Raw genomic sequence first — 13,619 nt, 5'->3', positions numbered from 1 at the left:
GCAGCTAGGGGCCAAAGGGATGCTGCAAAGAACCTTAAAAATGCCTACAGTGCACCATGTGAGGTGCACTGACAGCACTATCCCCCTATGGGGTATTGTATTGTTTCACCTGATCCAGGTTATCTTGTGATGTCATAGTTCTTGTTGAACCCTCTAATTTTTAATTCTTTTTAATATCCTTTGTGGTTATTCCTGTTCTCTGCTTCAGTACTTTCAGTTCAGCTATGCAAATATACATAAACAAAATATTGATTGTGTGATGCCTTTGACCATACTCGATACATTCTGGTGTTCCTTGATCCCATCCAATTACATGGTTATTTGATCCACACTAGGTACATTCCAGGTCATTGTGGCACTGCTTTCTGTATGTCCATACCTCAAGCATGTCTGCTTTAGACGGAGTTCAGTACTTAATGTTACAGGTCTGTTTTCTTCAAAAACAGTAGCATCCACTTACAGATACTTTAGGGGTCTGGCTTTCAGAGAAGTAACATAATCTATGTAACAAAGACCTTATATTAGAGTCTACACTTGAATTTCCAGTAATACCATCAATCTCATCATTCAGTTTCCAAAATTGATCTGCAAAACGCACCATGTTAAAAAATGTAGTCTAGCAAATAACCATCACAATAACGGAGCAGATAAGAATTCTGGAAAGTTAAGGTTTGTAAAGTCTGGAGATGACTGTATTTTTAACCCTCTAACGCCGAGCCTCTATTTACGAAAGTGTCTGTCGTATGCCGGCGGCGTTCGGGAGTGAGCACCGAAGCGGAAAAAAAGTTTTTTTCAAAAAATCACAGCACGCTTAGTTTTTAACATTAAGAGTTCATTTTTGGCTCCTTTTTTGTCATGCCTGAAGTTTAGTATGCAACCATCAAAAATGAAAAAATATCGTTATCATATATAAATATTGGAATATATGACGAAAGCGCGAAAAAAAATTTCATATATAATTGTATACAAATCGGGCTTATGCTTAAACAGTTAAAGCTAATGAGTTACTTTTTTTCTGTATTGTACACTAAATTGCGATGATTTTGGTATATAACAGATTGTAAAACGATCAAAGCAACACAGAGAAAATATTATCACAAAATGATGCATGAATTCGTAACGCTCGGATGTAAAAAAATGTTTTTTTAAGAAATTCACCATAAATCGAAATATTGTGCTAGAGACTTTCCGTTTGTTTCAGAATGAAGGAAATTGATTGAATATTACTAGACTGTAAGTATTTTAGCTTACAATTGCATTTTTTTACCATTTCGGTCGAGTTAAAGTTGACCGAAGGTCGATTTTTCTTATAGTGATTTATATGAAAATATTTCAAAAACTGGTAAAAAAGCTACAGCCATAGTTATTTTTTGTGACAATCTAAATGGAATTGCACACATTTTAATGTATAACACTTTACGCAACGCCTAATATAAAACGGCGAAAAAAATTACGACAAGGTGACTCAGAATGCTAGGATTTTCAGTGGGTTCGCACGCGCGGAGGAAGGAAAAAGTTTTTTCAAAAATTTACCATAAATCGAAATATTGTGCTAGAGACTTTCTGTTTGTTGCATAATGAAGGTAAAGGATCGATTGTTACTAGAATGTAAGAATTTTGGCTTACAATTGCGTTTTTCGACCATTTCGGTCGAGTCAAAGTTGACCGAAGGTTAAAATTTTGTCAGTTATCGTGATTTATATGAAAATATTTCAAAACTGTTAAAAGCTAAAACCATGATTTATTTTTTTGTTGTATTCTAAATGAAATTTCGCATATTTTGATGTATAACAGTTTATGTAACGAATAACATAAATCGGCGAAAAAATTACGACAAGGTGACTGAAGAAATGCTAGGATTTTCAGCGGAGTTCGCGCGCGCGGAGGGAAGTAAAAAGGTTTTTTTTCAAAAATTCACCATAAATCGAAATATTGTGTTAGAGACTTTCCGTTTGTTGCAAAATGAAGGTAAATGATTGATTGTTACAAGAATGTAGAGTTTTGTCTTGGTGCGTTTTCGACCATTTCGGTCGAGTCAAAAAGATGACAAAAGGTTAAAATTTTTGTCAGTTATCGTGATTTTATATGAAAATATTTCAAAACTGATAAAAGCTACAGCCATGATTTATTTTTTGTTGTATTCTACATGAAATTGCGCACATTTTGATTTATAAGACTTTATGTAATGAATAATATAAATCGGCGAAAAAATTACGACAAGGTGACTGAAGAAATGCTAGAAGGATTTTCAGCGGAGTTCGCGCGCGCAGAGAGGAAGTAAAAAGTTTTTCAAAAATTCACCATAAATCAAAAATATCGTCCTAGAGACTTTCCATTTGTTTCAAAATGAAGGCAAAGGATTGATTGTTACTAGAATGTAAGAGTTTTTGGCTTACAATTGCGTTTTGACCATTTCGGTCGAGTAAAAGTTGACCGAAGGTTAAAAATTTGTCAGTTATCGTGATTTATATGAAAATATTTCAAAACTGATAAAACTGAAACCATGATTTATTTTGTTGTATTCTACATGAAAGTGCGCACATTTTGATGTATAGCATTTTTGTAACGAATAATATAAAACAGCAGAAAATTACGACAAGGTGACTCAAAAAATGCTGACATATTCAGCGGATTTCGCGCATAGTGGGAAGAAAATTTTTCAAATTCACATAAATCGAAATATTGTGCTTTAGAAGACTTTCACACATTTGCAGAATGAGTGAAAGGATTGAATGTTACTAGAATGTAAGAATTTTGGCTTACAATTGCGTTTTTCGACCATTCCGGTCGAGTCAAAATTGACCGAAGGTTAAAATTTTGTCAGTTATCGTGATTTATATGAATATATTTCAAAACTGATAAAAGCTACAACCATGATTTATTTTTCGTTGTATTCTACATGAAATTGCACACATTTTGATGTATAACACTTTATGTAACGAATAATATAAAACAGCGCGAAGAAAATTACGACAAGGTGACTCAAGAAATGCTGACATTTTCAGCGGATTTCCCGCGTGCGGAGGGAAGGAAAAAGTTTTTTTCAAAAATTTACCATAAATCGGAATATTGTGCTAGAGACTTTCCGTTTGTTGCAAACTGAAGGTAAAGGATTGAATGTTACTAAAATGTAAGAATTTTGGCTTACAACTGCGTTTTTCGATCATTCCGGTCGAGTCAAAGTTGACCGAAGGTTAAAATTTTGTCAGTTATCGTGATTTATACGAAAATATTTCAAAACTGATAAATGCTACAACCATGATTTATTTTTTGTTGTATTCTACATGAAATTGCGCACATTTTGATGCATAACACTTTATGTAACGAATAATATAAAACGGCGCGAAAATTACGACAAGGTGACTCAAGAAATGCGGACATTTTCAGCGGATTTCCCGCACGCGGAGGGAAGGAAAAAGTTTTTTTTTTCAAAAATTCACCACAATTCGAAATATTGTGCTAAAGACTTCCCGTTTGTTGCAAAATGAAGGTAAATGATTGTATATCACTAGAATGTTAGATTTTTGCTAACTTAAAAAGACCCAAATATATATATATATATATATATATATATATATATATATATATATATATATATATATATAAATATAACTATATATATATATATATATATATATATATATATACTATATATATATATATATATATATATATATATATATCTCTATATTCATACATACACATACATATAATATTATATTGTTTTTACTTTGAGTACGAATACATAACTAAAAGGAATGCAGGTGAAAAACTTTTTGCATAAAAATGAAATAATAAAACACCAATAAATACAGATATATAAAAACTTGTAATAAATATAAAATTAAATATAAAATCAATGCAGAATACTCACCCGTAATCCTGACTCTTCATTCTGTTCTTGTTTTCTCCCTCCTCCATTGAAAAGTCTTGCATTTTTTTCCTCTCGACATGACGAGGCACAGGTGGAGGAGGGAGACACACGCCCTTACTGCGGATGGGCCGCTGTGCCCTCCAGTGTCCTTAAGGTAGGCTCACTCCAATATATGACTGCAGTGTGGTACTTGCGGTCCACTCCCCAACCTGCAAAAGTGCTACCTTGCAGGTCACGACAGATATGCAGTGTCTCTTCTTCTGCCATTCATGGCACACCCGGCACCATTTCTGCTTATGCCCTTCTAGGAGCTCCAGTGTGTGATCCCCTGCCTGCAGCCGACACACAGGGTCCACTACCCGACGGGACATTGGAATGTGAGGGAGGGCGGGAGCAGGGGCGGCGGCAGCAGGAGCAGGAAGAACAAGGTTGGCCCTCCTAGCGACATCTGCCCTTTCCTCTCCGAGGCCAGATCTGGGCTCAGGGCAGGGGCCGGTGTTGGAAGGCCCTCCTCTGGATTAAAGTTTATGAGGCATTCCCAGCCTCAAGAAACTGGATGTGGGACAGCCTCCGAGCGTCAGAATTGTACCCACGGTAAGAGGATGTAGGCATTCTGGAGGCTGAAGGAGGTATTTGAGGAGCTTCTGTGTCCCACCTCCTGGTTCTCTGGCGAAGGATAATTCTGGATGAGTTGATCCAAAGGGTCAACTCCTCCCATGTGCCTGTTAGCCAGTGCCCGATGACAGTAGGCCGTTGGACGAAACTCCTCATACGTAACGGCCCCTGCCGTGTGCTTCTTCCGCTGAATGATCTCTTCTTGGATGGGCTCGCGACGTCGTAATCATGGGCTGAGTCGGACCCCCTTCCAACAGATGACGAAGACATCTCCTTCTGCCGCCACTCTGTCTCTCCCCTCTTGCCAGATGTTGTGGCTGACTGTAAACCTCTTAGGACATTCAGGGCCCCACGCACCAACGAAGGGTACGCACCACCGGCGTGCGCACCTGCTTCATACACAGTTCCTGGGCCAGGGATACCGAGTTATAATAATTATCCGCCAAACAGGTGGTATCCTGGTTACGGAAACGACCGGGCCGAAGACGGTGTCACCCAGTGTGGAAGACCCAGAATACAGAAGTCACGGCGTATCCAGTGTTGGATTCCATAATAAAATAACTTTACACCATATTTCTTTGGCTTCTTGAGGTTTACTTTTATGTAGGCAGCCCTTTGTATGGCATCATCCCCTCATCCAAAGAAAGGTTCTTGGAAGGAACCACGAGAAACTGGCACCATTCACGAATGTACTCCAACACTGGGCGGACTAAGATGAGGCAGTCGGGGTTATTCCGGGGTACGGCCCTTCGGTTGAAGGCGTTGAAATACCTGTCCAACGACAGGAAACTATCACGGGGCATAATGCCGGGCACACTGGTGTACTTAAAAAAAAATTCCACTCTAATATTGCTGCAACGCCGGCGCTGAGCATCATTCAAAAAAATGTGGAGCCCCAAAATGCTCTATGTCCGTGAGGTTGCAGCCCGCCAGCGATCGACAGCGTCGTTTATTTTGTTTCGGCGAGGTACCGAGCGTAATCTGCCATCTGCAACCAGGTATTCGGCAATTCCTGCGTCAGGAAGAACTGAATGAACCCAGTGCAGTGAGGCACAGGAGCGGTCAGTCAGGTGCTGCGTGAGTGGGTGCATGTTAGGTGGGGTGGGGTCCTCGACCACCTCGCCCTTTCGGACGAACCGCCTTCACCCAAGCTGCCGCGACGTTTGCAACCTTCTACACGGGCCGTGCGTCGTGCCTTGAGCACAACCACTCCCACCCTCCTGGCTGGCCCATCTCCCTCACTTTCACCCATCACTTTCTGTCTGAGTCCCCACACCAGCCACAATCGGGGCCTCCTCCTCCTCCTCCAGACTCTCCCTCTTACTTTCAAGAACCACTAAATTCAAGCTCTTTCCTGCTGTGGCTCCGTGCGGACATTTGAGGGCAAATGCTTTCGTCATCACTAACATCAGGCGTGATGTCCTCATTACTGGATGACCAACTGCCATGAAATGAGGAATTTCCACCTGCTCTCGATCAAGCTCCAACAGAGTACTCGTCAATGTCCTTTTGTTGGAGGCCTCCCAAATAACACGGATGCCCCTCAGGACACTCCAATGCTTCCTAGAATTAAGTAAAGGCGGATGTGGTCTTGGTCCCCTTCGGTCACGTGGCCGCACAACGGCGTTGAGGCTGGGTCTATGGTGCTTGGTCCCTCTCCAGCATGCCAGTCTAAAACTCGTCTCCTGCGCTCACTACCGACAGGCAATACGCCTTTCACGGTCCTGGCAGCGTTGGGACATCTGCAAGCGTCCTGTTACCTCACAAATCGCAAACACTACGCCAAAGTTCTGCAAAACACGGATGCATCAAGATACCACTCTCTGATGATGCGCGCTGATGCTCTGGTGCGAAGGAAGAAATTCGCGCATGCGTAGGTGGCAACATAAACAAAACAACAAGCGTGATCGTGAACTCCAGCATCCTCAAGCGCGCGATTTAAAACCTTTCGCAAACCTATAATTATTTTTCCATGAATATTTAAAAAAACATTTTTAGTCGACGCATCATGCGTACATCCACTCGGCACCCAACAGACAATTTTAGTCAACGTATGGTATGTCCAATCAGCGTTTAAGGGTTAATAAGGATTGTCAGGTAAACTTTATTTTGCCTATCTATATTGATACTGTGTTCACTTCTTCCTCTTATTTGGAATGGTACTGTATAAGTTCCTGGTCTTTTAAATTTCCTACTTTTTTTTAGCAGTAAATCAACTACTGTATCTTTACTAATTTAGACTTAGGTAAAAATATTGTGCCTTGAATGCTGTTCATTGTTATGCCTTTTAAATGACACTTAGTTTATTGAGTTTTGCAACTGACTACTAGTAAGTTTCTGATTGTTGACTTGGAAGTGGTTTTCATTATTCACTGATTTTCTTTTAGCCGAGTTTAAATAATTTCTTTTGGAAGACCATCTCGTTTTCTAGTTTTAATAGTGATATTCTACTATGTGTTAATCACTAGGAACCTTTACAATTTTTGCTTCTAAAGAGGGCGTCAAAGTTAGTTCTAAAGGTGGGGTCTAGCACTTTTAACTTTTCTTGTCTTCACTGTTTTTTATTTTCACAATTCTTATAGCAGGTTAATTTGTTTATAACAGTAGAGTCATCAGAACTAACACTTTTTATGCAGAGGCTGCCATCTTTACAATTTAATCATCACATGATGTGGATGATTAGAACTTGTCCAGAAAATATTCTCTGCCTACCAAAAAACGACTCTTAAAGGATGGACGAACCCATCCTTCACAAGTGCTATGCAATTACCTAGACATATGCACAGCTCACAGTGCCTTGAGAGTCATCAGTCCAGCAGAGCTTGGCTTTCAACTTTTACATTACTCAAGTAATTCAGGTTGGTAAGGTGTGCTGTCTAACTCCACTCTCCTTCAGGTTCAAGGAGTCATCCAATTAATTTTCTCTCACAAGAGAAAATGGGATGAGAAGAAAAGGTAAGAAAGCCTAGCCAAATTAGTTTAAGAGAAACTACTTATGGGCAAGTTAACAGTCAGAGTTCTGAAGGCCCCACCTAACAGCAAGCTTACTAGTAGTCTGCGGGACATGTTTGTTACCTACTCCTTACTTCACTGGCAGAGTTCAAAATTCAGTTATCCAAGTAATCATTTATGAATGTACAGTCAGCCAAATTAGAATTGGCAGAGTTTCATAATTTTTCGATCACCTGCCTGACGCACGATTCATGCCTGATTAATATATTTTTCTGTTCGAAGATGGAGTAAATCTTATATAATGGCGTTAAAAACAGTCACTGTAATCTTTAGAACATCATGTTATATTATTACGTAAAACTATTTTCCATATAACAAAATTCACGTGAACGAAACGAAGTGATAAAAAACGTCGAATCACGACCACTGCCATAATACAGTGTTGCCACATATCCACAGGACTGACTTCTATGGTAGCCTACAGTTTAAAGTCATTCAACCCATAGCTTTCCTTCATAGTCTAAAGGTCATTTTTTGTAACTTCCCCTAAGTTAATCACAATAATTTTTTACATTTACTAAAACAAATTTAAATAAAGTTAAGCTACCATAATTAGATGGATCCCTAAAGCTGCTGTAATTCTGATGTCGTCTGCATTCGACGTGTCAGTCATCAGACATTCTTGGCTCGATCAACTTCTGCTGCTTCATGATTCGCGCAAAACAGCCACTCTTTGATGGCTTTTTATTCAGTCATTTTTATATGAAAAGATATATAAATATGCAAATGGCCGAGAATATAGGACAATGAATCATAAAATATAAGAAACTAATATATCTGGCCACAGTAAACCCCTAAAAGAGTTTGAACATTTTTTCCACACTTGGTTTGGCAGACCGTAAAATGAGTACCCCAGTTCTGCATCAAAACTTCCACATCGGAAGAGGCCACATTTGCACGTTTGGCATCAATAGGAGACAGCTATCACTAGCAGTATCCTATAAACATAGTCCTTATATTATCATTTCAATATAAAGTTGACAGTAGTTGAACGATTTCATTTGTTAAATTTTACAGAAAACAATGGAAACTCACAAAATGCTATCAAAGATTAAAAAAAAAATTATAAGTGTGAAAAATAGGCCTAGAGTGGAACTCCTCGAAGCCCCAGAAAAGAGCTAGACCATATGATAGTTGCAGCTGTCAAAGAACAGCCCCAGATGACAGCAGTTACTGTGAAACAGCAGCTTGGACTGCAAATATGTGTGTAGACTGTGCGGAATAGGTTGCATGGGGCAGGAATGCATTACAGGATTCCGGCAAGGAAACCGTTGCTAACGCAACAGCATAAAGAAAAAAGGATGGGACCTGTTTATTCCTATTATAAACTGATATGTAGTATATACTTGAGTGCATTACGTTATATATAAAAACTAATGCAATTCGACTATAAAGTGAAAATAATAAATAGTTGCAAAATGAAAAAAGAAACTTTTGTTATTTTGTCCTTACTACTGTATATATATCTAGACCTAAAGCTGAGAACTGATCAATAACTATATGTATTTGACTATTCATACAGGAATTATCAGTTTAATGGGGATTATACTGCACATTTATCTTCATATAGTTGTCTTGAGATATAATTTCAATGCATGCCAATAGGCTATTACGAAACATTATAATTTTCATTTATAGAGTATAATTCATAAGATAGGTCTGTGTTGTAACATAAAAATGGAAGAAAATGTCTGTAAAGTTGTAGGCCTACTGTTCTCTCTTTTTTTATGACTAACTACTCTCTACTGAATTGTCTGTCATTTGAAATAATATTTTCTGTGGAGAGATATGCTGAAAATATCGCGACTTCAAGGCGTAGTTGCAGAATATCAGGTGGGTCATGGGGATGGATGGCTGCCAGTGGACCGGGAGGGCTAATTGCCATCGATGACCGTTTCTGAACACCAAGCAGTGTATTGAAATTTTACGGGACATTTTAGTACCCTCAGTTCGAAAACTATTATTGCCGTATCCCATGCTAGTATATATCGCCATAGACAATTTTGCGGTCCACAATGCAGAGGTTGTAAAGCAATGGTTCCAGCAGAATCCAGACGTGGTTCGAACTGACTGGCCTGCCAAGTCTGCAGATCTGAACCCAATAGAAAACTTATGGGCCTACATGACCCAACCATAGGGTGTTAAGTTACACCAAAGAGAATCTTAGTTTAAAGCAGACCACTGAGATATTTAACAGCTCTAGGGCCTAGGGCTGGCCAGACAGGATTAGACTTTTGCATCAATGGCTAGATAACCTACTGGTTACCCAGCAACGAGGATCCTATACAAAGTTTTAATGAGTTAACTGCACATTATGATAATGTGAATTTCTATTCATTTAATTTCCTCTAGTTTAACAGTGTTATTTTGAATTTGGCGAACATTTGGCTTATTTACCACTCCTCCAAAGAGGAACATTTTCGTATTACACCAAAGAGAACCTTATAAAGCATGCAATAGATATTTGGGAAAACTTAGGGCCAAAGAGGGGAGCAGCAGACACTAGTTTGTTGCATCAATGCCAAATGGATAAGTATGCTAGATACGAGGATCCTATACAAAGTTTTAATGAGTTATGCTGCCTTTTCATATAATGTGACCAATTTTATCATTTTATTCTCCTTAGTTTAACAGTGTTATTTTGTATCTGACTTCATTTATATATATTTACTATCTAACATTTTCTTATTCATGTGAATCTATATATACTTATAGGCCTATATCAGGACTGAATTATATAATTCATATATATATATATATATATATATATATATATATATATATATATATATATATAAATATATATATATTTACACCTCACCTACTAATATGGATATGTTTATTTTCATTTGTTTGTTAGCTTTACTCCTTATTTGACTGCATTACAACTTCATGGATTTCTACTTTTTCTTATGTGTATATATACAGTATATATATATATATATATATATATATATATATATATATATATATATATATATATATATATATATATATATATATATATATATATATATATATATATATATATATATATATATATATATATATATATATATATATATATATATATATATATATATATATATATATATATAAGTTTTTATTGTAAATATCGGAAATAGACTTAAATGAGAAAATTACCTTTCATATTTTCTAACCTTTCAGCTATGTATAATATGCTCATGGCAGTAGGTCTAGACATACGTGTGAAACTGATTCTAATTAATTTCTGTTTAGGAGAAATGAATATCTACATCAAGATTAACCCAAGAATGCTTTTATGAAAGTAATTCTTTTGTCCTAATGTTTTCTTCAGCTTTGACTCCCCAGCTTTCCTTGTGTGCGAATGAAACAGGATGACATGCGAGGAATTAGATTGAAGAAAGACTAAATTGTTTTCGTCTGATTTCTTATGTTGGTTTTTGGCATGAGATAGCTAGGTCTGAGTAAATCATGTTAAGCACTAATGAAAAGGATAAGAACAAAGGAGAACTTTGTCAATAAAAAGGAATAACGGGAATAATCAAATAAAGCAGATTAATATAGATATTGTCGGTTTAAACATTAATTCACATGACGCATCCGAGAGAGATACTGTTGAAAATAGGCCTACTGTAGGTAATCAGGTGTCAGAATCGGAAGTCAAATTTAGGCCAACTAAATGTGCCATGCCAATTATTTCATTGATCAAAGGACAAAATTAGTTGAATTACACTTTGCTATTAAAGAATATTGACAGGCTTCATTATTACTGATCGGCTGTAGGTGACGAACGACGACACACCAGTACTGTACGATACGTTGGGTCATCGTCAAGACTCGAGCAGAAGCAAAGCCAAATTCCAATTGCTTCTGAGGCTGTCACGATTGAAAAGCAAATAATATGGCACCTGCATATGGCAATATTTCCATAACGAACGATGAATAAAGAAACTGCGCCAATTTTTCATTGGCCGACTGTACAATGATTGAGACAAAACAAAAATTCAATAATCCAAACAACACACTGAGAAAAAAAAATCAGAGATCCAAACATAACCATGATAAAATTCCGTGATCCAAAAACCACTGATAAAGTAAAAATTCATTGGCCAACCTTGTGCCATGCAATTCTCATCATGGAATAAAAAGTGACCTTACAATGAAGCACTTGGATTTTAAGTGCTGAAATAAGTGTCAATACATCACAATGAAAAATTCTTGAATTACAACCTAAACAATGTTAAGTAATGATAAAAATACAGTACACCATTTATTCATCAGTAGGGTTGATGAGAAAATAATACAGCACTCTTAGCTACAAAATTTATATTTCATTAAAAACCAGATGAAATAAATATATCAAACAATTTCCAACCAATACATAAAGATATTGTAATTGTCAGTAGCATCTAACAGAAAATTTTAGCCCTGCTGTCTAATGCCTAGAAATAAATCACACTATACAATATTAGCGAAAGACTATCAATATCACTGAATCTTAGCAAAGTACAGTATCAATAAGTCACTGTAATGTACAAATAATTAATAATCATAAGCATGACCAAATGAGAATTAAAAACAAATAAAACTACATCTCCATTACAATACTGGACAAACAAAAAATTATTTTTTCAATCAAAAATAAACTTAAACTAAATTTACTTTACCAATTCAGTTATTTTTAACAAAAAACTATTAATAACAGGCAACTGATAATAAAAGTTAAGTCAATAAAAGTGATATGATCTCACAATGCCAAAGGTTCTATTAAATATCATCTCAGTTTTATAAATTAATTATTCACCCACATACTACAGCTCCATAGAAAATTCTATAAAGATAAACCATACACTCTTTTCAAAAAAATATTGTGCACAAATTCATCAAACTAATGTCATGCTGTCCTTTTTATTTATTTTTTTTTTAAGGAAAAAGCAGCTCTTTTGAGCGGAAAATGAATATATTTGTACTGCACAACATTTTCCAACAATCTCACTTATACTTCTTTATGTAGCAAAAAATTCTTAAAATTTGTCAAACTAACTGTGTATCAACAACATAATACAGTACCTAATTATGGAAAACCATACTTCACAGTATTTCAGATACCTTCAGGTAACCACAACTTCCGGGCGATAAGATTCCACAACAAATTCAAAACCTACTTGCACTGGTATAGAATATGGCTTGAAAAGCTAACGAGGCACAATATGTCACGTCCTTGAGGAAAATATCTAAATTTTTCTCAATATCTATCTTGATTCTGCTGGGCAATCAAGCCAATAATTTCTTCTTCCGAGGACAGTTCTTCATCACTACCCATAAATTCATCCCTAGCTACTCCAATGCGGTCATGTTCCCACTGTGCCCCTACAGCACATGATAACAGTCTCTGGATGTTTCCTTCTTCACCACTGCCATACACATACCCATTAGCTCGATCTATTGCCTAATGTAAAAATGATAAATAGTCAATGTATGATGCACAACAAAAAATAATCACTCGTTTTAAAAAATCAACATTAGATTTTAAGACTCAATCTACAAGGTGCATGCAAATCACTGTATAAAACCAATGCACAATACTCAATAATAAAAAATCACTAATGTGGCAACACTGAATTTTACTAAAATATGAACTCTTCATGCCTTTGATGTTTGATGCTACTATTTCACCATCTTGTTACACAGATTAAATTTCCAATGGTCAACTGTGCACTCCTGCATTGGTTTATCAAAAAGATTTTGCTGAAAAAAAGTAATTAACTTCTGGTTTAGAAATTTGACAAAACAAAAGCCTTTTTAAAAGGAGAAAACATAAATTTCCATACACCAGTTACCCTTTTAAATACCTAAAGGTCACTAACAAAGAGCAGAGGCAAGAAGCAGTTTGTCACAAAACATTCTAGAGACCGAATGCACACATATGGTCAGCACCCAAAGGTCCTCCCCAACCTGGTTAGGAACCTGTAAGAACCAGGCAGATGGCTGCTAACTCCTCAATAGGTAAACCTATGGGTCTGCCAAATGCCCATCCCTAGTTAACCTCTATGGTCAAATCATGCTGCCAGTGAAAATCTGGCTAGCCCTGAACATGTCTTTAATGAAGGAAGACTCTGTCATGGGAAGTCCA

The 13,619-nt window shown here is 36.8% G+C and overlaps 1 protein-coding gene across 8 annotated transcripts in view; it reads right to left on the bottom strand.

The window, feature by feature from the left end:
- Positions 1–11,795: 11,795 nt before the first annotated feature.
- LOC136840301 (GPN-loop GTPase 2) overlaps positions 11,796–13,619 on the bottom strand; it is a 185,331-nt gene continuing 183,507 nt past the window's right edge. For all 8 annotated transcript variants that reach the window (XM_067106997.1, XM_067107002.1, XM_067107000.1 and 5 more), the window contains exon 10: positions 11,796–12,935. In XM_067106997.1, coding sequence (XP_066963098.1) covers positions 12,732–12,935 — 204 coding nt within the window. In that variant the 3' untranslated portion in view covers positions 11,796–12,731. The remainder of the gene's footprint in view (positions 12,936–13,619) is intronic.

Source organism: Macrobrachium rosenbergii, chromosome 7, assembly GCF_040412425.1.
Source record: "Macrobrachium rosenbergii isolate ZJJX-2024 chromosome 7, ASM4041242v1, whole genome shotgun sequence".
Classification (NCBI taxonomy): Eukaryota; Metazoa; Arthropoda; class Malacostraca; order Decapoda; family Palaemonidae; genus Macrobrachium; species Macrobrachium rosenbergii.
The sequence above is the reverse complement of the archived record's forward strand: the minus strand, read 5'-3'. Positions and strand labels throughout refer to the sequence as shown.